Below are 24,240 nucleotides of genomic sequence, written 5' to 3'. Positions count from 1 at the left end.
GTGTCTGATACAGTCTCAGAAAGGAGATGGGGTAACCCTGAAACCTGCTATTTGGCTTCAGTCTCCAGCATATGTTCTCTGCACCGGGCAGATGGCTGCGGGCTTTCCCTATGGAAGGAAGGGTGGGACGTAAGTCTGTTTTGCTCCAAGTAGAGACCATGGCTGTGGGTAGATGGCCATGAGTCCTGGGTGCTGCTGGCTGAAAGCTGTCCCTGGTTTCATCCCCAGGAGCAGGCTTGGAGGGAGGCAGTGACCCTGCACACCGCTCAGCCCGAGGGCTGCCTGCCCTGGTATCCTGCTCGCCGAGCTCCAGGCACGGAGCGGGGCTGCTCCACTGCTGTGGCTGTTGTCCCTGGTGGTGCAGTGACAGCAGGGCAGGAGCCATGGCTGCTGTCCCCAGTGCTGGCTCACAGCTGTGAGCACAGTGGCATGGTGGTCAGGGCACAGATGTCACTGCCTCAGTGGCCAGGCAGAAACCCTTCCCATGGGTCTGCAAGCGCAGACTGAAACATTTTCATCCAGGAACTGCACAGTGCCAGCCCAGGGTGGACCAAGCCATTGCCCAGGGTGCCACAGCTCAGGGTGTCCCCAGCAGCAGTGCTTGACCCTCACAGTGACTGGTGGGATCACCAAGTGGGTGGGGGGGGCGGAACCAACCCAGAACTTTTCTGATCTCAGACTTGCTGCTCAGGAAGTGCCAAGCAATGTTGGTATCTTGTGCTGGTCCAGTCTGGGGTTACTGCTTGACCCAGTTGCTGTGACCTCTTCAAGGGGAGAGGAGCAAAGCACAGCAGTGGCTGGTCTCAGTGGGGCCCCGCATGGCTGCCTGTGTCCCAGGAGTGCTGCTGCCGCCTGGTCTGCTCTGGTGGGACAGGAGTCCTCTGTCCTAGCTATGTGTCCAAAGTGTTTGCGTGTATGCCGCCATGGCATCTATCCTCAGGTCCTGGGGTTGGTGGTCCCTGAGTGTAGCAAACTGCCTGACTGTTTTGAGTGACATTTCTTTGGGGGAGAAAGTGATGGTTTCCTGCTGTACTGTGTGAATCTGCTGTTTACTGTGGGTGTGCCCAGGTAAGTGTGCATCCAGGCAGAAGCTGGCTGGAGCACCGGGTTCCTCGGAGGCTTCCTGGCTGCCTCTGCAGCGCTGGGTTTATGCTGCCTGTCTGTGTGCCTTGCAGGCTCTGAAAAGGAAGCCGGACCTCTTCCTGTGTAGCAACCTGGATGTCAAAGCAGTGTTTCAGTGTGGTGAGTACCATGGGCATGGGCACAAGCGCCAAAGTGCTCTCTGGAGAAGCCATCCCGCCTCTCCTGCAGAGCCAGGCACAGACCAGCCAGGGACTGGGGGCCACAGTGCTCATCTGGGATGGTGTGTGGGGTTTCTGGATGCTAACCAGAGCACCTTCTGCCCACAGGTGTACTTTCACTCAAGTTTCCTGAGGCCCCAACAGTCAAAGCATCCTGTGGCTTCTTTGTGAGTATAGTGGCATCATGCAGCCTCCCCCCACCCCGCCCCACCCCACCCCGAGGGACAAGAGGGCAGGAGTGGAGCTGTGGGTCAGGCGAGTGCTCTGCAATGTAACGCTTGGCACTGAGCAAGCTGGGCTCTGTGTTGCAGACGGAGCTGCTGCCCCGCTGCGGAGAGATCGCCCCGGTGGGACAGGTTGTGCATGAGAATGGCAAAGTGCTGCTGCAGGCAGTGCTGGAGGTGAGACACACTGTGACTGCAGGCTCCCCGGGCAGCTTTGGGCTCTGTTCCCAGGCAGCACCCCTGTGATGCCGGGGGCAGAGAGCCTGGCAGCGTGCATGGGTGGCAGGCAGGCTGATGCCAGGGGCTTACCAGGGTCTGTCTGCTCTGTGGCAGGGCATCGGTGGCCAGGCCTCCCGCAGCCTCATGGATCACTTCGCAGAAATCCTCTTTGCCTTGAACAAGCACTGCTTTAGCTACCTGAGCATCTGGATTAAGGAGGCCATGCAGCAGGACGGCTTCCCCTCAGCCCGCGTCAGCCCTGAGCAGAAGGAGACCTTCAGCCAGCAGATCCTCAGGTTCGTACACTCCCTCCCTGGGGTGGCTGCGCCCCACACAAGGTGGGAATGACCCTCCTGCTTCATGTTTCCCCCCTCCCTCTGTCTTAGCAGAGAGCGTGTGAACAAGAGGCGAGTGAAGGAGATGGTGAAGGAATTCACCCTGCTGTGCCGAGGGCTGCATGGCACGGAGTACACAGCAGACTACTGAGCACCTGGACAGAACCGTGGACTCTTTGCCTGGACCAGCTCTTCCCCGCAAGGAAGCCCCCCCACCCCACCCCACATTCTCCCTGCCCTGCTGCAGTACGGCTCGTAGAATAACCCTCCACCTAGAATTAACCCACTCGGGACGCTCCTCAGCTAGATTTGGTGGCTGCATCTCAGTGTCAGCATCTTTGTTTCCCCCAGCATGCTCCCCCCTCGCAGGGGACGGGAGTGCCGGCTGCAGGAGGCGGCAGCGGGGAGTGGGGAAGCCTGGGCAGGACTGCCCCAGCACAGGTTGCCCTGTGCCCGGTCTACCAGCCTGTCCCCGGCACTTCCCCGCACCGGGGAGGCTGCCCCTGTGCCTGTGGCAGTGGCTGGCTGGGCAGGGGGGCTTGCCCCTGCTCATTTGTATGTGTGTGGTTGGGAGGGGGGAGGCCCTGCACCTAATTATATTAAGAATATTTCTATGTTGTGGCTGTCATTATTGCAGTGCCTGGGCTTTGCGTGCCCCTTACCTCTGGGGAAGAACCCAGCGGACGGGGTTTAAATCAAGGTTGGGATGCCTCAAAGCCTCCTCTCCCCTCTGGCTGTGGGATGGATGGTGAAAACCAGCCACCCCTGCGCGCCACGCTCTCCTGCCTAGGATGGAGCAGAAACAGTCCTGCTCTATGAGAGGGGCCAGACTCCATCCCTGTTGAACACAGGGTCCTCCCTGCAGCACAGGATGCATGCGCCCTGCTCCCGCTATCAGAGCAGGTGAGGGGCTTGCTTGCACTCAGAGCCCTTTGCCTTAGTTCCCCAGCCCAGCCTATGAATGTGGTTTCATTTCTGGGGGGTCCCAGTTCTGGTTTTTCTGTTCTCAGGCTGGTTTTAGCCAACACCGGAGCTGGTACTGTGATCTGCACTTCCACTCAGATGTCTGGCATCACCCCTGCCTTGCACGCCTCAGCTCATGTTTTATTCTAGGAGACAACTCACAAGTCCTTTTCAGTTCAGTTTTAGTTAGCAGCAGTAGTCCACATAAGCCTTGAGTCCTGGCGCTGTTGGCTCATGTGAAACTGTGACTGTTCCCATATAGGGCCAAAGCTGCCCTGGGCTGGTGCGCCTGCGGAGGCCGGGTCTGGGCCAAGCTCCTCTCCTGGCCCTGCTGCTGCCCGGGCCATGAGCCCCAGGGCACTGCGGGCGCCCCCGAACACACATGCAACTCCTGCTCTCCCACTGCGGTACTACTGACCCAAGCCACATCCAGTGCGGCACTGGCTGGTGGCAGGTCCAGACTCGCCCCCACGTGACACCCCCACACGTCTGACACCCGGTGACAGGTAACGCCTGTGCCCCCACAGGCTCTCTGCTCCAGGCTGGGTGCCCATGCTGCTGCCGAATCAGGGTTGCTTGCGCCCCTCGTCCTCGTAGGCAATGGCGATCCCTCGTGGGCCCTGCACAGCTTTGGAGACAGGTGTCTGTCCCAGCTGCTGCTCCAGGCCCCGCCAGCTACGGGACTCCAAGAAGGAGGCTGGAAGGAGAAAGAAAGGGAATTGTTACTGGGAGCAGGGAGGTGGCACTGCCCCTGCACTGGGGCTCAGCCCCACCACAAAACTGGATCACAAACCTGCAGGGCTGATCGCCGTGAGGGCCCGCGTCTGGTCCCTGCAGGCCAGGGTGGTGCTGGGGGGCAGCTGGGGGGCCGGGGGGTTGCAGATGCGGGTGGCACGCATCTCCCCCGTTATCAGCGAGATGTCAGGAATGGCCTCTGCTGCAGGGACAGCTGGTGGGAGCTCAACGTGTGCACAGGCACCTGCCAGGAAATGGTAATGTTAGCCTTGTGCTCATGTCTATCCTCCAGCCAGCACAGAGCCGAGGCAACCGCAGCCTCCAGGTAGGGGAGCAGGGCAGGACACACCCAGGGAAAGTGTTGGGCAGCTCTTTTCCAGCTGTTACCTGGCAGCAGGTCTCGGAAGTCAGTGAGGTAGTTCCCTGTCCATTCACGGGCTGGGTTACAGGCCAGCTCCAGCTCATAGGGGGTCACAACAGGTCGGTAGAAGTCGCTGGAGTCCAGCAGGGAGTTCTGAGTGCAGGCCACCAGGACGAAGATGTCCACCTCCAGGAAGTTGGCCAGCTTGGCAGGGTTCAGCTTTCCCATGGCCAGCGTGTAGCTGCGCTTGCCAGCCCGGCGCAGAAGCTCCTGGAGGTGCTGCAGCACATCTAGGTAGCCTGCTACACCAAGGGTACCCACCAGGATGCCCACAACCCGGGCATCCCGAGCCCTCTCCACCAGGTAGAGGCGTCGCATCAGGGCCCGGTTGATGTTGAGGGTCTCGCGGCGGCCACAGCCAGTGGCGGGGTTAAAGGAGCTGAAGGGGCAGCAGTTCCAGGTCAGCATGAAGCTGGTGAGGGCCAGGCCCTCGGCTCCCACGTAGAACATGGCATAGTCCTGTAGCCCTCCTGGCGCCTCCACCGGGAACTGGCGACCAAACTGCCACACCTCCCCATGCGGTGCGGGGCCAGGAGGGTCCTCGCACACCACCCTGGAGAAAATGATATGGGGGTACTCAGGGCGCAACAGCTGCTCCAGCTCACCTGAAGGGAGAGAGGAGTGAGAATGAAACATAGCCACAGACCTGACCCACAGAAGGTAGGACAGCAGATTAGGGGAGAGGAGAGGACAGAAATCAAGGCTGACAGTGTCTGGGGACTGTCTGCCCGCTGCAGAGCTCAGAGCAGCACCAGAGACCCCTTCCCTGCCCCAGAGCACTCACCCATCGCATGGGCATAGACCACATCGCTCAGCACCACCACATGGCTCTGACGGTTGGGGTAGAGCTCCCGAAAGGCCTCTGCGCAACACCCGACGTCCAGGGGCTGCTGCCCAAAGATGTGCAGCACCGGGAGCTTTCTGCAGGGGCTGAGGCAGGCTGAACCGTAGTGCAGCACCGCCTCGGCACCCACGTGCTCGGCGGCAACTTCGTCCACGCAGCAGCTGTGGGAGGACCCAGTGTCAGACAGGCTCTGCACCACAGAGCTCTTCCTCCTCCCTAGCACCGCTGTCCCCAGCCTGGGCAGCCAGGGAGGGGATGAGCAGCCCCATTCCTGCCCGTGAAGGACCCCCGGGACACCCCTCACAGCCCCACACCAACCTGCCGTATGTGGTGTCTCCCAGGATGTACATCTTGGCCCCAGTCTGTGCCTCCATCTGGTCTGCCACAGCCGCCGCGTCCGCCAGCAGCTCGTCGGGGAACTGGAGAGCAACCTGGGGGGGAGACATCGGGACAGGGGGTGAAGGACTGGGAGAGGCAGCCTGCAGGCCCCAACCCTAGAATCATAAAATCCTTAAGGTTCGAAAAGACTTCTAAGGTCATCAAGTCTAACTGCCAATGCAGCACCACCATGCCTCCTAAATCATGTCCTGAAATGCCACGTCTACGTTTTTTGAACTCCTCCAGGGATGGTGACTCACCACCTCACTGGGCAGCCTGTTCCAATGCCTGACCTCTTTCAGTAAAGAAATATTTCCTAACATCCAATCTAAACCTCCCCTGATGCAGCCTGAGGCCATTTCCTCTTGTCCTGTTGCTTGTTACTTGGGAGACCAACATCCACCTCACTACAGCCTCCTTTCAGGTAGTTGTAGAGAGCGATAAGGTCTCCCCTGAGCTTCCTCCTCCCCAGGCTAAACCACCCCAGTTCCCTCAGCTGCTCCTCATCAGGCTTGTTCTCCAGACCCTTCACCAGCTCCGTTGCCCTTCTCTGGACACGCTCCAGCACTTCAAGGTCCTTCTTGTCCTGAGGGGCTGAAAACTGAGCCCAGCATTTGAGGTGTGGCCTCACCAGTGCCAAGTACAGGGGCTCAATCACTGCCCTGCTCCTGCTGGCCACACTATTCCTGATACAAGCCAGGATGCTGTTGGCCTTCTTGGCCACCTGGGCACACTGCTGGCCCATGTTCAGCCGGCTGTCGGCCAGCACCCCCAGGTCCTTCTCCGCCAGACAGCTTTCCAGCCACTCTTCCCCAAGCCTGTAGCATTGCATGGGGTGGCTGTGACCCACGTGCAGGACCTGGCACTTGGACTTGCTGAATCTCACAGTTGGCCTCGGCCCATCGATCCAGCCTGTCAAGCTCCCTCTGCAGAGCCTTCCTGCCCTCGAGCAGATCAACACTCCCGCCCAACTTGGTATCACCTGCAAACTTCCTGAGGGTGCCCTCAATCCCCTCATCCAGATCATTGATTAAGATATTAAACAGAACTGGCCCCAGCACTGAGGCCCGGGGGATGCTGCTTGTGACCATTCCCCAGCTGGATTTAGCTCCGTTCGCCACAACTCCCTGGGCTCGGCCAGCCAGCCGGTTTGTCACCCAGAGAAAAGTGCACCTGTCTAAGCCACGAGCCGCTGCTTCTCTCAGATGACGCTGTGGGAGATGGTGTTAAAGGCTTTACTGAAGCCCAGGCAGACAACACTCACAGCCTTCCCTCACCCACCGGCGGGTCACCTGGGCATGGAAGGAGACCGAGCTGGCCCCGGCCCGCCCCCGCGGGACCCCGCTCACCTTGCGGAACCCGCCGCCCCGCACGAAAGCAGCAGCCCGGCCCATCTCGTAGAAGCCGCCGAGGCCGCCCCGCCGCCCCGCTCCCGTCGCCACCGGGCCCAGCCGCCGCCGCAACGCCACCTCCCCGTCGCTGCTGAAGGCTGTTGCCATGGTGCCTGGGGGTCGGGCCCGCCACGCGGGACCCCTGCGACCGATTCCGGGCTGGGGCGTAGAGCCGACCAATGAGAACTCGGCACCGCCCTCCCCATTCTACGGAAATCCCGCCCCTGGTGAAGCGCGACCTATCGCTCTTCAAGGCGGGGCGAAGAGGGGAAGGTCAGCCAATGGGAAGAGGCGCATATCGCGTTGCTTTATGGCCTATGTAGTTTTCTTTCCGCTGTCAGGCCGGGCAGCCAATCAGCGGGCGCGGTGGAGGCGCGGTGGCGTCACGCTCTTTCCGCTCACATCGCGCCCCGCGCGGGTCAGGTGACTCGCTCGCGCCGGCCGCCCGGTCCCGCTCTCCGCCGCTCCCTCCCGCCGCCGCCATGACGGGGCTGGCGCTGCTGTATTCGGGGCTCGGCCTCGCCTTCTGGACCACGCTGCTGGGCGTCGGTCAGCGCCGGGACGGGGAGGGCGGGGGGGGGTGCTGGTGGGGCCGGGCTGAGGGGCGGCGGCGGCGGCGGGTTACGGGGGGTACCGGGGCGGGGGGAGGGCTCTGGGCGTGAGGGGAGGCTGCGGCGGTGTCTCGGGCTTGTGTCCCGGCTGGTCGGTCCCACGGCGGGGGCGCTGTCAGTGCCCCGGTGGCCGAGCCGTTCCGGAGCAGAGGCGGGGGGCCGGCCCTCGGCCTGCTCCGGCACGCGGAGTGCTGCCTGGGGGCTCCTTACGCCGGGCGTCCCCCCTCCCGGGCGCTTTGAGCTGCTCCCACGGGTGGCTCGGGCCTCAGCGGCTCCAGGCGTCCGACAGCTGCTGTTGGGAGTGCGGCTTTCGGCGCCTTGAAGCCTGTCTGCTTGATCCGCTTCTTTATTTCTGCGACAGTAGAAAGGTGCTGTTGGCAGTCAGGGGTCGCGTTTGGATTTGGTGGATCAGGGGAGGGAAAGGCAGGTGCTCGTTTTTCAGGCTGTGACAGCTGATATCTCCTGGATGGGGGAGATCGCCGTCCAACTTTGCCAAGCTCTGGCAGCATAAGGAAATGTGTATACTCTGCAGAGTGCATGGCTGTGTTGCAGCTTGCGGTAGCCTAGGCTCTGCTGCCAGTGGCATCAGGCTCGCTGATGTGTAATGCTCTCTGGGGAGGGGGTGACTCCAAAGCGTAGCGGGAAGATTTTTGTGGTGGAGCTGCTGGTTATTTCCCCTTTCAGTGCAGAGTGAAGTGACTACAAGCCAGAGGAGACCTTAGCTCCTGCCTCAGCGTTTGGGTGAGGGGAGAGACCAAGTCAGAAGCTGAGGGTGTCTCATTCCCTCGTGTTTCCAAGGCCTATTGAACGCAGTGCGGGGCCTAGGGCTGCCTTCCTGGGCTCTCTGAATCACATGGCTCACACCAGTGCACACACACGCTGTGAACTTGAGACTTTTGGAAAATGTTGACAAGTGGAGCTCAGATGCTTTTAACTTCCCCTGCCCTGTTGCAATCCCTTTTTGGGGAAGGACTGAGCAGGAAGCAGGCTCTGCACAGTGTTGCGTTGCCTCTTTGTGCTTTCCCTCCTTGTCCTGACCCCTGCTTTGGTGCGCCAGTCCTGCTGCCCCAGCTCTTTTCTGACCTTCTGGCTGCAGGGCTGGCAGCCAGAGCTCACAGGAAAGTGTCCTTCACCCTGTTTCTTTTTTATATGAATCCAAGGCTACATCTGCTCTTGAAGAGATGGAAGGTGCCCCAAGGATCTGCCCTGAGCTGGATGTAGCTCTCTCTTGCCACTCCTGGGGAGTGGGTGCAGCTGAGGCTGGCTGGGTTCAGTTCCTGCTCTGCAAGCCAAGCAGTGAAATCAAAACGCAAGGTCCAGAGTGGCTGAGCTTGGCACTTTAGAGATCATCCCTGAAGGTCACCGGGCGTTTGTTTGTGTTGCTGCAGGGGATAGGGGAACCATGATTTTGCAGGTGGGAGGAGTGACCAGCATTACTTATTTCCCTTTTGGGGTCTGCTTGCCTGGCAACACTTGTGTGTCCTCCCAGTGTGTGGGCTGCTGAGCCCCAAGTTGCGTGTGAAGGGGTTTAGCACGCAGGGACAAGGGGGACCTCACTGCTCTGGGGCTGGTAGGCTTCCCAAGGCTCTCCCATAGGATCAGCTGTCCTCGGGTCCTGGCTGTGGGCAGGGAAGGGCTCCTCCAATCTGGGGCTCATGGTCCTGCCCCTGTATTGCTACTGTGCATGCCAGTGACTTGCCGTCACCCCAGCTTCCAGGCTGCAACTGGGAGGGGAAGGGAGCAATTGGACACATGCAATGGCCTCTTCGCTGCTTTTAAGCATTTCAGAAGTCTCCTGTTTCCTCTTTTTTCAGCTGTACGTGGGGTTGGTGTCACACAGCTGCTGGCCCTAGTCAGCCATGGTAAAGAGCAGTCCCTTCACCCTCTTTATCTGGTGTGGAGCAGACAGTGCCACACTGCCTGCACTTATCTGTTCCTTAGGGCCAGGTCTCACACTTTTCCAACTGTGCGCTGCGAGTCATGCAATGAGCGAGTGTCTCTTCTGGTCTGCAGCCATGTTTCCTGCTCATGAGCTCAGAGCAAGGCAGGGTTTCAGTGCGAGCACCCCTGCATCTGCTCTGCCTGTGCAGTGCTGCTGGGTGCAAGTCCTTGCTGAGATTTGGCATGGGAGAGGAACACTCGGGGTACAACAGAGTGAGCTGCCCTTGTAGTCCCTCCCTGGAAAGGAGAGGTTTTCTGGGCTTCTCAGGGCTACGCTTCAATGTCTCCTGCCTGTGTTGGAGTAGAAATTTCTCTGGAAATGACTAACCTTGGGGGACACGCTGACAAGAGCAGGCATGTCTTGAACATCCACAGCCTTGGAAAAATGGGTGCTGGGGGGCCAGCTGCAGCTTCTGATGTTGAAGGGCTCCTGGGGACCAGCATGGACCCTGCTGAGATGGTGACAGAGCAACATGATGGTCAGTCAGGGCACAGCCTCGCACCTCTTGCCTGCCCTGTGAGAGAGAAGAGCTCATGGCTGGTCACCCGGTGCCATGGTTTTCCAGCGGGGCTGGCCTGTTGGGTGATGTAGATGGGGCACAGGGCTCCCTTCAGCCCAGCGTGGCCTGTGGGTGCTCAGGAGGGTCAGGGAACAGAAAATGCGTGCAATGACCACAGTAATCCTCTTCTTGGTGAAGACTGGGATGGGGTCTGGGAGTATCGTGGGTCCAGGCTGTCTCTGTCCTGCACTGATGTGGGAGTGCTGGGGTCACTGGGGCTGGACCTTGGTGGGGCACCCTGCCCTGCAGCTCTGCATGCCTGAGCTGGTCTTCCCAGTAACCCTTCTGCGTGCTGTGGTGTGTTCCTGGGCCTCTGTCCTGGGGCTCTGCAGACGGGGGAGGAAACGGCAGCACTGAGCTAGTAGCTGGTGCCTGTCTAAACATTCCCATGTCACTCTTGCTTTCCAGGGATCTGCTACACAATATTTGACCTCGGCTTCCGCTTTGATGTGGCCTGGTGAGTTCCCTATAAATACCAGCATCCTCCCTGTGAGCACAGGGCTGTGTGAGGAGGTGGTCGGCATTGGCAGTGCCTGGCAGGGAACAGCTCTTGATTTTGAGTGGCTGGCAGCGGTCGCTACATTGCAGGGGAACAAGAGCTGCAGTGACCCTATGAGGTGGGATAGATGCAGCCCACAGGTACGTGTGGCTGGGTCCATATAGGGTCCCGGTGCAGCCATCGCTGCCCTTCCCATCTCTGATCCAGCCCACACCCTCTCCCAGCAGCCTCCCAGCCCAGGCTTCCCCTTCACAGAGGGTTTGGGAGGAAGGTGTCAGTCCATGTGGGTGAGGGTCCTGGGTCACTGGCTGGCAGAGAAAGGCTCTCGTGTCCCACTGTCTGGCAGTCCCCAGCCCATCTCAGTCTGCGTGATAGAGTGGGGGGTACCTGTTGTGGGGCTGCGCACCATGACTAGGGGGGCTCAGCCTGTGTGCTAACTCTTCGTCTAACTTCTTCCACTACAGGTTCCTGACGGAGACCTCGCCCTTCATGTGGTCCAACTTGGGCATTGGCCTGGCCATCTCTCTGTCCGTGGTGGGGGCTGCTTGGTGAGTGGGGCTGGCTCTTCAGCAGGCTCCTGCTGCCCCACCTTGCTAGTTGCTTATATGCTGTGGTTTCTGCAGCTCCTGCGGTTTCCCACAGGAGGGCAAGGGCAGAACAGTGTGTCCATGCAGGGGTGTGGGGCTGGCTGGGTCACTGCAGCAGTGGAGCCAGGTTGCTGGGCTCCTGGGGGGTCTGGGCGGAACACCTCATGGGATGCAATGGCAGTGGAGAAGCAGGGACGTCCCCGGCTCTCTGGAAGCCATGCCCTTGAGCCCAGGTCATGCAGTGGTGGCTCTTGTACCCCAGCAGTTCTGCTGGTATAGGTGGTAGAGCTTGGGACCGCTTGTACCCTGGGGGTGGACCGGGTAAGTCTTCAGTGTCCCCCAGCTGCATGCCTGATTCTTTGCTCAGCTGGAAGATCCTGGTTTCCCTATTGAATCCCTCAGCGTGTGCCAGGCCCTCCACCAACCACCCTTGTCTGCCACAGGGGGATTTACATCACGGGCTCCAGCATCATTGGTGGTGGAGTCAAAGCCCCTCGGATCAAAACCAAGAACCTGGTCAGGTAAGCACAGTCCTGGAGTTAGTGCTCATGCCATGCCTGAGTGGGGCAGATCATAGCCTGCTGCTGTCAGACCATTCCTTTCTGAACTGTTTTCTCTCAAAACAAAGAGCCCTAAACGAGCCAGAGTGCTGCTTTGAAGAGTCACTGTGTGATACCAAGCAGTGAATGAGCCCAGTGTGTTCAAAACAAACACCCTGAGATCACACTTCCTGCTCCAGTTGAGGGTTCCTCTGGCCAGACCTTGCACAGCCCTTCCCCAAAGGAGCAGAATGGGGCTGGTGGAGGGCAGGGCTCCCTGGGCCTGCTTCCCACAGGATCATCGCAGCTTCCTCAGGTGGCACAGCACAACCAGCCCTGGCCTTTGTCCTTGGCAGCTCTCCCTTGTTTGAGAGGAAAGCAGTGGGTTGGCTGGGCTGCCTTTCTGCCCTTGGCAGCAGTGGGGCAGGCTCCGATATGGCCGTGGAGGGGTCTGGCTGCTGGCTGGCTGGGCATGAAGCAGTGGGGGCTGCTTGAGGTGGGGCAGAGCCTGGGACACTGTGTTCAGACTTTACCTTTCTCCTGCAGCATCATTTTCTGCGAGGCTGTGGCCATCTACGGGATCATCATGGCAATTGTCATCAGTAACATGGCTGAGGTACGGGAGGGCCTGGGCTGCCCTGACAGCCCTGAGCCAGCCTCAGGGCCACGGTGGGGATGGGCAGCCAGGCACAGGCCAGCGTTGTGAGCGGTGGCTGTCTGGGGGCTTTGGACATCGGTGTGGCTCTGGGAGCCCCTGGCTGGAGGTCTGTGCGGTGGCCCTTGTCCATGCTGAAGAGTGGGCTGGGGGAGCACACACAAGGCAGATGTCATGAAGCCACGCAGGGACATGGAGTCAGGGACCAGTTCTGGCCAAAACATGTCTGCCTTATGCTATATTGGGGCAGGTACCTCTCCCAGAGACCACGACTTGCCAGTAACCCAGGCCCTGTGCTTTCTCTCAGCCTTTCTCTGCAGTCACCCCAGAGACGATTGGAGCCAGGAACTACCATGCAGGTAAGGACTGCTCAGTCCCTGGTGCTGCGAGCATCGGCACACTCTGATCACCACCTCCTGCTGCTCCCTCTGCCCTGGGCCGTAGGGAATGGGACTGCAGGGCCTGGCTCACCCAGCCCACAGCCTGCTGCAGGCATCTGAAGGACCTGTGACTCTTCTGCCAAAAACCAGCTTTTTAGTTAACTTCTTGATGCCCTCCTGCACCCAGCTGGGCTGTGCTGCCCAGTGGCGGCACTGTTTCTCCCTCAGGTGGCAGCAGATTGCTGTCACCTGCTGGCATGGCACTGTGGGAGCTGGGGAGCACCCTGGAGCAGTCCTGCTCCCCAAACAGGAGGATGCTGCTGGTCCTTGGCAGCTTTGGGTCTTCTGTCACCTTGAGGCAGAGCTGCTGCAGCATGCCCTGGGTGTGGGTGGAAGGGGGTTACCCCTGGCTCTTGCAGCATTCCTCTCTCACAGGATTCTCCATGTTTGGGGCTGGCCTGACCGTGGGATTATGCAATCTCTTCTGTGGGGTCTGCGTGGGCATCGTGGGCAGTGGGGCTGCCCTGGCTGATGCTCAGAACCCCAGCCTCTTCGTCAAGATCCTGATCGTGGAGATCTTTGGCAGTGCCATAGGGCTGTTTGGGGTCATCGTTGCTATCTTGCAGGTACTCACCTCCTGGGGCCACCAGGCTTATATGACCACAAGGTGCCTGTCACCCTGGGTGCTCTTCAGCTCTGGGGAGACACACCTGGGCTCCAGCACAATCCTCTGCAGTGGGATGGAGCAGCTGCTTGCAAGGTTTGGGGTGGCACAGCTCTCCTGGAGCATACCATGCCTATTGGCAGCAGTGTGTTCACTCTTTGATGGCCCCTCTGAGCAGCTGTCACCAAGGGTGTCACCTTGGGTGTACCCTGGGTGATGCTTCTGTCTTATCAATGGGGCTGATAAGCTGTCTGCAGCTTCTGGATGGTCCTGGGGTGCTTGGGTGGGACTGGGGTGCTGGACTAGGATTTGTGGGGCATGGCCTAACCTCTTTTCTTTCTTTCTAGACATCTAAAGTAAAAATGGGCAACTGAGCCCTGTCCCACCCAGCCTGTTCCAGCCCACCCCAAGAGGTGCTGTATATATTTATTTAATGTTTCTATCCTTGACTGGGGTGGGAGCTGCGCAGCAGTGGGAGCAGGAGCCCAGCTGCATAGAGCGCTGTCCCACCAATCGATCGGCCCCTCAGAAGAAACAAATTTCTCTGTGTGAATTCTGCCCCCAGCGGCCTGGCCTGGCCCGTGGGGCCCTGCTGCTGCGTGTCCCCGGTGTGTGTAGAATTGACCACCAGTGCAATGCTGTGTCCGTGAAATAAATATGGTTCTCGTCCAAGGATGCAGCTCTTCCTCTGCCCTGTGCGTGCTGGGGAGGCTTGCGGAGAGCAAGCGCTGATGTGGGCTGGCCCCCTGCTTGGAGAGTCCCCTCTGTGCCTCTGGCAAAGTCCCTGCCTGGCTCCAGGAGCCTGGTGGTGTCCTCCCTGTGTGGGGTTAACTCTGCTGTCTGCTCAGCCTGCAAGAGGCTGCCCTCTCTGGGCTGTGGGAATACAGAGCTCTGCTTTGCTGCCCAGAGCAGGTAGGAGGCTGCTGGAGCAGGCAATAGGCAGCTCTGCTCTGCCTCTGCCAGGCTGCTACCAGTGTTGGCACTGCCCCGTGTGAGGCATGCTAGAGGCACCAGTGCAAGCTGGTTTGGCCTTTTCGGCTCCCACCCAGGTAGTTTAGTGCAGAGGGAGCGTACACAGTCCCTGTAGCCCCATTGTGCAGCTGGGGAACACCACAAGGGCCGAGGAGCAAAGCTTTTGCTCCTTCTGAGGCTGTCTTCCAGTCAGCAGCTCCCTTGTGTGAGCGTTGGCTGGGTGCTGCTGCCTGGGCAGGTGCTGTGGGGTGCCAGGGCTCTCTAGTCTGCAGTGCCCCTCCATTGTGGGGGGCCCTGGTGCAGGTCCCAGGGGTGGGGATGCTTCGTGCTAGTTCTGCTCCCCTCTTCCTGGCTGCGGTGAAGACAGCATAGGGAAGCCGGCTGTGGACAGCTGGGCCTACAGCTCTTCTGCTGCATGGGGGAAGGGAAGAATAAAGTCTTCCTGCCTCCACCCTGCAGAGAGCCTGGAGCTGATGCTTCTGCAGTCTGCTGTATCCAGCACAAGGCCCTCATCCTGCTGTGCTACCAGTGCACCTTCATAGGGGGAGTGTCTGTGCCCCAGTGTGTCAGAGTGGATGCATGCCTGGAGCTGCCCATCTCTTCCCACCTGGATGCAACAGGCTGGGGCTGCAGTGGGGCTGCTGGAGCTGGGGAAGCATTCATGCCTGCTGATTTTTTTGCCCTTGGGACTAGGGCAGCTTCCTCTGCATGGCCTCTCTGACCTCTGCCTGTCTCACACCTCTACTCTCTGTTGCCCTATGTGTTTTGGGACAGCAGTGTCTCAGCCTGGGGTGTGGGAAGACTGCTGGGGCAAACCAAGCCACCCTTCCTGCCAGCTGTGCTGGCTGCTCTGGGACTGGAGGCTCTGACAGGAGCTCTGCACGTCCCATGTAAAGGCAGGGACACAAGCTGGGGGCAGAGTTTTGCCTGTCCTGCATGAAGGCTGTACCACCATCCCTGGGCATTGCTGCTGCTGCAGGCCAGAGGTGTCTGAAGCCCCTGGGAGCTGCAGGGCCATCTTGTCAGACCTGCGCTGAACTAGGGGGCCTGCCTTCAGGAAGGAGATGGCTGTGGTTGGAGAACCTGTGCTGGTAGTGAAGCTGTTCCATGGGTTAATCATCTTCCTGGTTAACAACTGTCTTGAAAGCCTCACCTGCCTTGGCTTGATAGAAATCCATCTGCTGTCAGAAATCTCTGTCTGCCAGGTGCTTTCGTGTGCTCCAAATCTGGCCTGTGTGTATCCAGACTATCTATGGGCCCCTTGTGAGGACATGAGACGCATCAGGGCTGGTCTTGTGGTAGCAGGGGTGGCCCATAGTCCCCGTTCCACAACCAGTGGCAGTGAGGTAGGCACGCCCTGCGCTTCCTTGTTTGAGGTGTGTGCACTTGGGCCTTTGAACTTGGGCGTGCTAAATACCTGCTGCTCAAGCATGGAGAGAAAAGCTTAAGTGAGGTTCCAGTGTCTTGCACTTTGTCTCATTTAGGAGCAGCAGGAGTTGAAAGATGACCTGGTGAGCACATAAGAGCTTGTGCTGAAAATACTACCTGCCAAAGAGCCAACCCAAGAGCTGGAGGCTGAAGTTGGACACCTTTCAGCAGGGCTTGCTTGCTGGGCTGGTTGGATGCTGCTCTGATCTCTGCTGTAACGTTGTCTTCTGAAGGGAGCTGCCATGGGGCAGAGGGAAAGCCCTTGCTCTGGTGCACACGGGGCATGAGAAGAGGCCTTGGAGGATGGGGGCTGCTCAAAACAGGCACAAATGCTGTGGGGTGGCTGGCAAGAAAGGAAAGGCTGTGGATGGTGCAAAAATTACTCATGGCGGGCCAAACTCTGGGTGGGACCAGCCCAAGATCTTTTGGTGATGCCGTTGTGGTAGGGAGAATGAAATCAATTGCTAGGAAACACCGAGAAACATGGAAAGGGGGGGAAGGAGCCACAAATAGGTTGTGATGGGCGCTGAGCCAGCACCAACACTCGGGAACGCAGGAGATGCCCTGGGTGGGTGGGTGAAAGCGCAGCCTCCCACGCTGCTAAACACGCAGGGGGAAGGAGGGGAGAAAGCGACCCAGTCCCTGTTGTCCCCCGGGGTTGTGGGGAGGGGCTCCCCGGTGCCGGGGTTGGGGCCAAGGCCTGAGCACCTCGGGGCGGAGCGGGGGCCATCGAGCATCGGGGGGGCGGGGTGTGCACCCGTGGGGGAGGGAGTGTACATCCGGGGGGGGTCTTGCACCCGTGGGGTCCCGGCCGCGGCGGGGCCGCCCTCGCCCGGCGGCGGCGCGGTCCCGGAGTGCGGGGGGGGCGGGCGGCGGCGGCGGCCCCGCCCGGTGCGGCGGCGGGCGGAGCCGGCGTGCGGGCGCGGCCCCGTCTCCCTGCGGCTCTCGGTGGTGCGGCGGCCCGGCTGGCAGGGCCCCCCCGCCCCGCAGCCCCGGGCATGGGAGCCCGCGGGCCGGCGGCCGGGGCTGGAGGACGAAGAAGAAGAGGAAGAGGAGGAGGAGGCGGCGGCGGCGGCGGCGGGGGCCGCTGACCGGTGCCGGGGCGGTGCGGCAGCCCCGAGGCCGCGGTGAGTGGAGCGGCGCGGACAGGCCTGGGCGGGCGGGGGAGGCCCGGGAAGGACCCGGGATGTGACCCGGGGGAATGCGATCCCGCTCGCTTATGGGAGGCACCGCCCCGGCTGGGGAAAAAGCCTTTTTTGAGGTTGTTTCTCGTTTTTTAATAAGTTTTTGTGTGTGTCGGTGACTGGGAAAAATTTAAGGAGGGTTGGTTGTGCCGAACGGGTCCCCTCACCCCGCTTTTGGCCCAGAGAAGGGAGGCAGGGGGTGGGGGAGCCTATGACCATCGGCTCACCCCCCTCCACACCTCCCTTCTCCCGGCCCAGGGATGTCCTGCGGGAAGAAGGATGGAGCCCATAGCGATGAGCGTCCCTTCCAAAACGAGAATCGCCAGCCCCACGGCGCACACCGCGCCAGGGTAAATCCCTGGGGGACCAGCTCCCCGACCCCAGGTTGCTAATACGGAATCCCACTGAGAGGTTGAAATATGCAACCCCATATTTCATAGCCCCCCTCACTTAGTGGGTGTTTTTAAGCCCACTCATGTTTGTGGTATCCTGTGGCCACTGTTTGACGGAGCGCTTCGCTTTTGTTCCTGGTGAGTATTGCTTTCCACTCGCCTCGTGGACAACCCTGCTAGAGGGTCCCTAAAACCCGCTCTTATTTTTCCCTAGCACCTCCCCGCCTGGCTGTCAAGATGCCACCGTTCCACGTGCTGCCTGCTGCGAGGGCTGTGGTTTTTGCAGAGGGTTTCTGGCAGGTGCTGGGGGCAGGCAGGTCCCTACATCAAGGGTTCTGCTGGGTGACAGGGTGCCATGACCGTGAGAAGGTTTGGGAGGCAATGGCAAACCTGGCTTTTCTCCAAAGGGCAACTTTCTAGAAAAAAAACCCTGGATGAGGGGCTGGAGTGTTGGGGTGTGCCAGGAGACCCCTGCCTGTGGGGACCCTGCTCTGCATCCTGCAGAGAGAGGGTGGATACAGGTGGGGCATTGGGCTTGGAGCCTTTTCCAGCACCTCCCTGCCTGTGGTGCACTCCTGCCAGCTCCCGGCTGCCTGCCGGGACGAGTGCTGTGGCTGGGAGAGGGCAGCTGGGGTGGGGTGGGGGAGCCCCGCTTCGCACCTCGGCTCCGATCCCTGCTCCCAGCCGGTGCTGCCGTCACTGCCGGCTCTGTGCCCTGCAGCTCCCTGGGGGGCCCCACCGGCCTGGGCTGGCCAGCTGCCGGTGGGCTGGCCCCAGGCCTTGGGCTGGTTGCCAGCACCCTCAGGTCCTAGCTGCGCTCCTGCTGGGGGTTCCTACCACAGCTCCCCGCCCTCTGGGGTCCCCCTGGGGTCCCTGCAGCAGCACTGGCCTCTCCCAGGGTCCCCAGGGCCTTGCAAGCCTCTGTGCCTGTCCCTTGTGGTTGCCTTGCCCTGTCCTAGCAGATTCCCTGGGAGAGGGGACCAGGGCAGGGACCAGGGCAGGAACTGGGGTACATGGCTGTGCTGCAGCCCGAGCCCTGGTTGGTAGCAGGGCCGGGAAGGGCGGACGATTTGGCTCAGCCAGGGTGCTCTGGTGACTCTCCCAGCTGCCTTCCTGGCAGGGCTCTGGCCTGGCTCCAGGTGTCATGTGGGAGATAAGGGGACCCTGGCTCCCAGCGGCTCCCATCGTCCCAGGGGGCCTCGCCACCAGCAGCAGGAGGAGAGAGGACCCGTGCCACTGGCTGTAAGCTGGACTCCCCTGGATGCGGCAGGGACCCCGGCCCCAGGGGCTGGGATGTCCCGCTCGGCTTGGCTTTGTGTCTGCCGTGCAGCTGCTCGCCCCGCTGGGTGCCCCAAGGAGGGCCCCTGCCGGCATGGCTCTCGCTGCTGGCCCCACTTTGGTGCTGCTGCTGGGGTGCAGCGCTGCAGGGGGTGTTGGGACGGGGAGCAGGGAAATGGGGTGCCTCGGAAAGGGGTGGCTGCTGGGAGCAGCTGTCACTTTTTGGAGAGCATAACCTTCAAGGGCCCAGCCTCCATGGAGGCTCTTTGCGACACCTGTGGGGGTATCTGCATGCCCTGCTTGGGGGGTGATGGGGACAGGGAGCGGGTCTGGCCTGGTCTCAGCCTTGGGAGGCAGGGAAGAGACTTGCTGCATGGGGCTGGGGACCTCTCGTGTCTTTGTGGCTGTGCCTTCAGAGCAGCGGTCTGAGCACAGCATCTCCACAGGGTACTCTCTGGCATACTGACCTGTGAGCCCATTGCCCCCTCATCGGGCCTGTGCTGCTCCTGCTGCCCTGGTGTCATTCGGGTTGGGGCTGGGGGTGTCCTGAGCGTGGCGTGTCTCGGCAGGATTGGGACCGTGGCCGGAGCCGCCCCCCTGCCCCGCTGAACGCACATGTCCGCCTGCCCGTGCCCAGAAGATGACCAGGCTGCTCTTGGGGGTGACCCTGGAAAGGATTTGCAAGGCCGTGCTGCTGCTTTGCCTGCTCCACTTCGTTATCATCATGATCCTCTACTTCGACGTCTATGCGCAGCACCTGGACTTCTTCAGCCGTTTCAACACCAGGAACGCCTCGCGCACCCACCCCTTCTCCAACTCCTCCCGCCCCAACGGCACCATCCCCAGCTATGGGCCAGCCGGCGCTGAGGCCCCATCCCCCAGCGCCAAGCCCAGCACCAACCAGTCCGCCACCGAGAAGCCCTTGCAGCCCTGCCAGGAGACGCCTCCTGGCTTAGGTGAGGCATGTGGGGTGAGTGGGGGGGGGGGCATTGGGCTCTGGCTTTGTCTGTGGGGCTAGGGTGGGCACCCATGGGTGACACCCCTGTTCTCTGGGCCCTGGGCATGGCTTCCTGGTGCTCCCAGGGGTGGAGCAGTGAGGAAACGCCAGCCTGGAAATGGTACCAGGACAGTTGGTTTTGGGTTTTGTTAGTGGCTTGCCCAGCCTCTCTGCCCCTGTTTGGGAAAGGTTTTGGGCGTCCTCTGCCCTCGGCAGTGCTGGTCCCCCTTGCAGGTCCCCCTTGCTGTTTGCTCCATGGGCCTGGCCAGGAGTAGCAGGTGACCATGACCCGGACTGTGTCCCCGTACTGTGGGCATCAACCTGCCCTCCCTCTTGCAGTTGGGCGCCTGCTCATTGAGTTCAGCTCTCCCATGAGCATGGAGCGGGTGCAGCGGGAGAATCCTGACGTGCGCCAGGGTGGCAAGTACACCCCTCCGGACTGCCTGCCCCGGCAGAAGGTGGCCATCCTCATCCCCTTCCGGCACCGCGAGCACCATCTCAAGTACTGGCTGCACTACCTGCACCCCATCCTGCGCCGGCAGAAGGTGGCTTATGGCATCTACATCATCAACCAGGTGAGGGGACAGGAGTGAGGGTGACCACATCTGGAGTACTGTGTTCAGTTCTGGGCCCCCCAGTTTAAGAAGAACAGGGAACTGCTTGAGCAAGTCCAGCGGAGAGCTACAAAGATGATCAGGGGACTGGAGCACCTCTCTTATGAGGAAAGGCTGAGAGACTTGGGTTTATTTAGCCTGGAGAAGAGAAGACTGAGGGGGCATCTTATCACTACTTATAAATATCTAAAGGGTGGGTGTCAAGAGGATGGGGCCAGACACTTCAGTGGTTCCCAATGACAGGCCAAGGGGCAATGGGACAAGTTGGAACACAGGAAGTTCCACCTGAATATGAGGAAAAACATCTTTCCTGTGAGGGTGCCAGAGCAGTGGAACGGGCTGCCCACAGAGGTGTGGAGTCTCCTTCCCTGGAGACATTCAAAACCCACCTGGACGCACTTTCTGTGCCCCCTGCTGTAGGGGTACCTGCTTAAGCGGGGGAGTTGGACAAGATGATCTCTAGAGGTCCCTTCCAACCCCTACTATTCTGTGATTCTGTGAGGGCTTGGCAGGGCTGGGGTAGTCAGGCAGGCATCCCTGAGCTCTCCTCCACAGTTCGGCGAGGACACCTTCAACCGGGCCAAGCTGCTCAACGTGGGATTCCTGGAGGCCCTCAAGGATGATGAGGAGTACGACTGCTTCATCTTCAGCGATGTGGACCTCATTCCCATGGATGACCGTAACCTCTATCGCTGCTACGAGCAGCCGCGGCACTTTGCTGTTGGCATGGACAAGTTTGGGTTCAGGTGGGTGCTTTGTGGGGCTGGGGTGTTTGCCTGGGCAAGGCTGGGATGATGCTAGGGTCGCGAACCTCAGTGGTCGCCCGGGACAGCCGTGGCGTTACTGGCTCAAATTGTGGATGTGGGATGGGAGAGGGGGGAGAGGGTGGAGAGCCCTTTGTGGGAGGGTGACTCAGGGGAGGGCTGGTGCTTGTTGCTGGGGGTCCCCATGGGGCTGACTCCCATCCGTGCCGGTCTCTGGGGCTGATGTGCTTGCTGTCACCCTGCAGGCTGCCCTATGCCGGCTACTTCGGTGGTGTCTCTGGGCTGAGCAAGTCCCAGTTCCTGAAGATCAATGGCTTTCCCAATGAGTACTGGGGCTGGGGAGGAGAGGACGATGACATCTTTAATCGGTAGGTGCCAACCTCTCACCAGCACTGGCTGGTTGGTGTGTGCTGGGGCTCCCTGTTGAGCATGGAGCTGGCACCCTCACCAGCAGTGGGGCTCCTGGTTTTGCAGGGGATGTGCACAGGGCATGCCACATGGCAGGGAGGGATTTAATTACCCTCCAGCTTGAGGGTTGGTGACCCTCACTGATCAAACTGGCCCCTCCCAGGGTGTTGGGGGGCCGTGGGGCACCATTGTGCCTTTCTTGTGGCTGAAACCCCCAGCATGGTGGGGCCCAGCCCCCTCCCACTGCGGTGTGAGCTATGCCAGCAGGGCGGCATGCCGACGGGCTCCACTCCAGGCCAGGGCTGGGATGCTACACTTGGAAGCGTCTCAGTGGTGGCCGCGCAGTAGCCAAACAGGCATTTCTGCCGGCAGCCAGCAGGCCGCAGCACAGCCGCAAGCAGAGCTGGAGCCGAATCCCCCCAGCATGCACCCTGCATTGGGTGCCAGAGCCGGACGGTTCCTGCCTCATCTCCCGCAGGTTTCCCTATGGCACTGCCCAGGGGAGCAGTGTGCAACCGGTGTTGCACAACCAGCCTGTAATGGCCAGGCGAGCAAAACACCCCTTGCAGGCGCTGTGGGCATGGTGGTGCGGCTGCGGTTTCCATACAAGGTGGGCTCGGGATGGGGAGCAAGCAGCGTGTGGAGCTCTGAGAGAGCTTCAGGCAGCCCTTAACTTGTTGGGGGCGCCCCGAGGGAAGGGCCAGGCACCGGCATTTGGAGAATGTAAACAGCGCAGGCTGACCACAGCTGCTGGCCTGCAGAGCTGGAGGTCACAGCGCAGGAGCAGTGCTTTGGACGTGCTCTGCCGTGAGGCATGCAGCACCCCTGGTCATGGCACTGGCCCAGCTGTGGTCTGACTTTGCTCAGCTTGGCTTGGTACAGCCCCGTTTAAGCAGGGACAGGTTTATTTGGGTTAGGGGCTCACCACAGAGGTCTCTGGGCTGGGGAATGTCCCACCCTTGTGCCCACATGCTGATCCCCCCCCATGCTTCTGGCCCCCAGGATCTCCCTGAACGGCATGAAGGTGTCGAGGCCCGACACCCGCATCGGGAGGTACCGCATGATCAAGCATGAACGTGACAAACACAATGAGCCCAACCCGCAGAGGTGAGTGAGCCGCAGCAGACAGGGGCAGCCAGGACGCCAGGCGATCGCTGGGCCACCTCTGGCCACCAGCTCCCCTGCTCTGCTCACCCCCATGGAGTTATGGCACTGTTGGCACCACAGCAAGCCCCCACTCCCCTTTCCCCCCACTTCATCCTGCTCCCATTTCCACCAGATTCACCAAGATCCAGAACACCAAAATGACAATGAAGCGGGATGGGATCAGCTCACTGCAGTACCGGCTGGTGGAGGTGTCTCGGCAACCCATGTACACCAACATCACGGTGGAGATCGGCAGGCCCCCACCCCGCCTGGCCCGGGGCTAGCACTTGCCCCGCCGGCAGAGCCGCTGGGAGAAGGCTCTGTGCCCGGGCTGGCTGGGCATGGCAGGTTTTGCCCCAGCTTGAGAGCCAGGACTGGATGGGGATGTTTTCTGCCTACTCTGCTGCCTTCTGGAGACGGCTGCCCCCAAACCCACCCCTCAGTCCCCAGGATTTCTCTGTTCCCTCCATCCCCATGAGTGTGTTTGCAGGACCCCCGCCCCATACTTGGTGTGTTGGCGGATGAGCCCGGCCGCCCCACATGCGGCTCCTGGTGCAGAGGGAGGGGGCAGACCCAGCCCTGGCAAGAAGCCCCCTGCCCATGCCAGCTCCTGCCTGCACCTGGGGCAGGGAGGGTGAGATCCCGTTGCTCCAGGAGAGCTGGGGGGTCCCCACCAGCGCTGTGAGAAGTGGGGTGCAGGCTTCCCCCTTTGCCAGCACTGGAGCTGCTGCTGCCCCAGCCAGGGATGGGAGCAGCCTGAGCCCACCCCGAGCAGGTAGGACGGTGCCACCCCAGCCAGGCACTGCTGGGCACACAGATGTGGCTCACTGTCTTCCTCTGCTTTAGTCTGGTGCTTAGAGCCGGGCGCTGTCTCAGCTCTGCCAAACAGACCTCCAGTTAGCGAACGCCCCTCGCTGTGCCTCAGTTTCCCCAGGGCTGGGGGGTGGCAGCCGTGTCCCATCCCCCCTCCCCAAAGGCAGATGCTGCGTGTACATGTGCAGCCCCTGCCTGTGCCTGCCCTCAGCTGCCCTCTCTGCTGTGGGGGGGAAGGAGGCTCATTTGAACCCCCTCAGCCCCTCTCTGCAGGGGCTGGTGTGGGGGGGCAGCTGCCCCACAGTTCACTCCAGCAGTGGGCGGCCCACAGGCAGTTTGGGGGCCATTGGGGTCTCCCCCATCTCTGGCTTTCCCCCTTCAGGCCTGGGGCAGGGGGCTGTGGGCAGGGGAGGCCAGGGCAGTGCAGGGCAGGCACCCCATGCCCCTCCATGGGGCTGGCAGCCCTGGCACCACCCATACCCCACAGGGGGCTGGGAGCAGGGCAGCATGCCGGGGCTGGGGGGCACCGGTGACTTTTGTACATTTGAATGTCTGACCCTTTTTTTGAGCGTACGTTGAATGCAGCGTTCGGTCATAGAGACCGGGGTTTTTGTATTTAATAAAAGTTTCAAAAGTTTGTGGGGTCTGTGGGGCCAGGAGGGGAGAGTCACCATGAGATAGGGCAGTTTCAGCATCCACTGGGAAGGAGGCTCCTGCCCTGCAAGGTGCCTAGCCCCAGCTACCGTGAGGGGCCCAGGGCACATGTGGGGCAAAGCCAGCTGCCCTCCGGGCTCCATGGGACACTTGATGGGACGCCCTCCTGGCAACAGTGCTCTCCCCCAGCAGGGACAAGCCCCTCTCCCCCATGCTTAGCTCCAGTTGGACTTGTAGGTCTGAGCGGGGCAAGGGAGTATTCCCCAGCTGCTGGTTGTTCAGTGCCAGTGCTGGGCATGCAAGGGGGAAATGGCTGCACCCATGGGCCATGGTCACCCACTCT

General features: G+C 60.9%; 4 protein-coding genes across 7 annotated transcripts in view; 3 read left to right on the top strand and 1 right to left on the bottom strand.

Moving 5' to 3' along the window:
* The window catches only part of IPO13 (importin 13), a 32,148-nt gene extending 29,455 nt beyond the window's left edge, over positions 1–2,693 (top strand). The window contains exons 16-20 of one of the 2 annotated variants that reach the window (XM_075097833.1): positions 1,176–1,242; positions 1,410–1,468; positions 1,613–1,702; positions 1,859–2,040; positions 2,134–2,693. In XM_075097833.1, the coding sequence (XP_074953934.1) occupies positions 1,176–1,242; positions 1,410–1,468; positions 1,613–1,702; positions 1,859–2,040; positions 2,134–2,230 (495 nt within the window). In that variant the 3' untranslated portion in view covers positions 2,231–2,693. Of the gene's footprint in view, positions 1–1,175; positions 1,243–1,409; positions 1,469–1,612; positions 1,703–1,858; positions 2,041–2,130 lie in introns of both variants that reach the window. The other variant, XM_075097832.1, reaches the window with a different exon arrangement.
* A 452-nt stretch (positions 2,694–3,145) lies between these two features.
* Positions 3,146–6,992, bottom strand: DPH2 (diphthamide biosynthesis 2). The gene is made up of 6 exons (XM_075097831.1): positions 6,770–6,992; positions 5,361–5,473; positions 4,983–5,203; positions 4,165–4,803; positions 3,836–4,021; positions 3,146–3,739 (listed from the first exon to the last, which is right to left on the bottom strand). Exons 1-6 carry the CDS (start codon positions 6,917–6,919, stop codon positions 3,609–3,611), a joined length of 1,440 nt encoding a protein of 479 aa, XP_074953932.1. The 5' UTR covers positions 6,920–6,992; the 3' UTR covers positions 3,146–3,608.
* A 207-nt stretch (positions 6,993–7,199) lies between these two features.
* On the top strand, positions 7,200–16,021 carry ATP6V0B (ATPase H+ transporting V0 subunit b). Of its 2 annotated transcripts, XM_075097829.1 has the most exons (9): positions 7,200–7,360; positions 10,332–10,380; positions 10,887–10,970; positions 11,453–11,530; positions 12,095–12,164; positions 12,511–12,562; positions 13,019–13,209; positions 13,595–13,660; positions 15,704–16,021. In XM_075097829.1, the coding sequence occupies exons 1-8, from the start codon at positions 7,294–7,296 to the stop codon at positions 13,619–13,621; spliced, it is 618 nt and encodes a 205-aa protein (XP_074953930.1). In that variant the 5' UTR covers positions 7,200–7,293; the 3' UTR covers positions 13,622–13,660; positions 15,704–16,021. The 2 variants fall into 2 exon arrangements, with proteins under 2 accessions (XP_074953930.1, XP_074953931.1); XM_075097830.1 differs by lacking the exon at positions 15,704–16,021 and having other exon boundaries at positions 13,595–13,919.
* A 616-nt stretch (positions 16,022–16,637) lies between these two features.
* B4GALT2 (beta-1,4-galactosyltransferase 2) lies at positions 16,638–23,880 on the top strand. 2 transcript variants are annotated; one of them, XM_075097826.1, is made up of 7 exons: positions 16,638–16,774; positions 19,071–19,457; positions 19,838–20,073; positions 20,668–20,858; positions 21,122–21,244; positions 22,287–22,391; positions 22,564–23,880. In XM_075097826.1, the coding sequence occupies exons 2-7, from the start codon at positions 19,142–19,144 to the stop codon at positions 22,712–22,714; spliced, it is 1,122 nt and encodes a 373-aa protein (XP_074953927.1). In that variant the 5' UTR covers positions 16,638–16,774; positions 19,071–19,141; the 3' UTR covers positions 22,715–23,880. The 2 variants fall into 2 exon arrangements, with proteins under 2 accessions (XP_074953927.1, XP_074953928.1); XM_075097827.1 differs by lacking the exon at positions 16,638–16,774 and adding an exon at positions 18,195–18,465.
* The last annotated feature ends 360 nt before the right edge of the window (positions 23,881–24,240 follow it).

This window comes from Phalacrocorax aristotelis, chromosome 6 (assembly GCF_949628215.1).
Source record: "Phalacrocorax aristotelis chromosome 6, bGulAri2.1, whole genome shotgun sequence".
Taxonomy (NCBI): Eukaryota; Metazoa; Chordata; class Aves; order Suliformes; family Phalacrocoracidae; genus Phalacrocorax; species Phalacrocorax aristotelis.
The sequence above is the reverse complement of the archived record's forward strand: the minus strand, read 5'-3'. Positions and strand labels throughout refer to the sequence as shown.

Bases quoted from the DNA above. Each gene is read 5' to 3' on its own strand.
- DPH2 (XM_075097831.1), bottom strand. From the start codon at position 6,919: ATGGCAACAGCCTTCAGCAGCGACGGGGAGGTGGCGTTGCGGCGGCGG. The intron at 5,204-5,360 runs GTTGGTGTGGGG...GTCCTCCCACAG, and splicing joins GGAGACACCACATACGGCAG to CTGCTGCGTGGACGAAGTTG. The intron at 4,804-4,982 runs GTGAGTGCTCTG...CTCTCCCTTCAG, and splicing joins GGTCTATGCCCATGCGATGG to GTGAGCTGGAGCAGCTGTTG.
- ATP6V0B (XM_075097829.1), top strand. From the start codon at position 7,294: ATGACGGGGCTGGCGCTGCTGTATTCGGGGCTCGGCCTCGCCTTCTGG. The intron at 7,361-10,331 runs GTCAGCGCCGGG...CTTGCTTTCCAG, and splicing joins GACCACGCTGCTGGGCGTCG to GGATCTGCTACACAATATTT. The intron at 10,381-10,886 runs GTGAGTTCCCTA...CTTCCACTACAG, and splicing joins TTCCGCTTTGATGTGGCCTG to GTTCCTGACGGAGACCTCGC.
- B4GALT2 (XM_075097826.1), top strand. From the start codon at position 19,142: ATGACCAGGCTGCTCTTGGGGGTGACCCTGGAAAGGATTTGCAAGGCC. The intron at 20,074-20,667 runs GTGAGGGGACAG...TCTCCTCCACAG, and splicing joins GCATCTACATCATCAACCAG to TTCGGCGAGGACACCTTCAA. The intron at 21,245-22,286 runs GTAGGTGCCAAC...TCTGGCCCCCAG, and splicing joins GACGATGACATCTTTAATCG to GATCTCCCTGAACGGCATGA.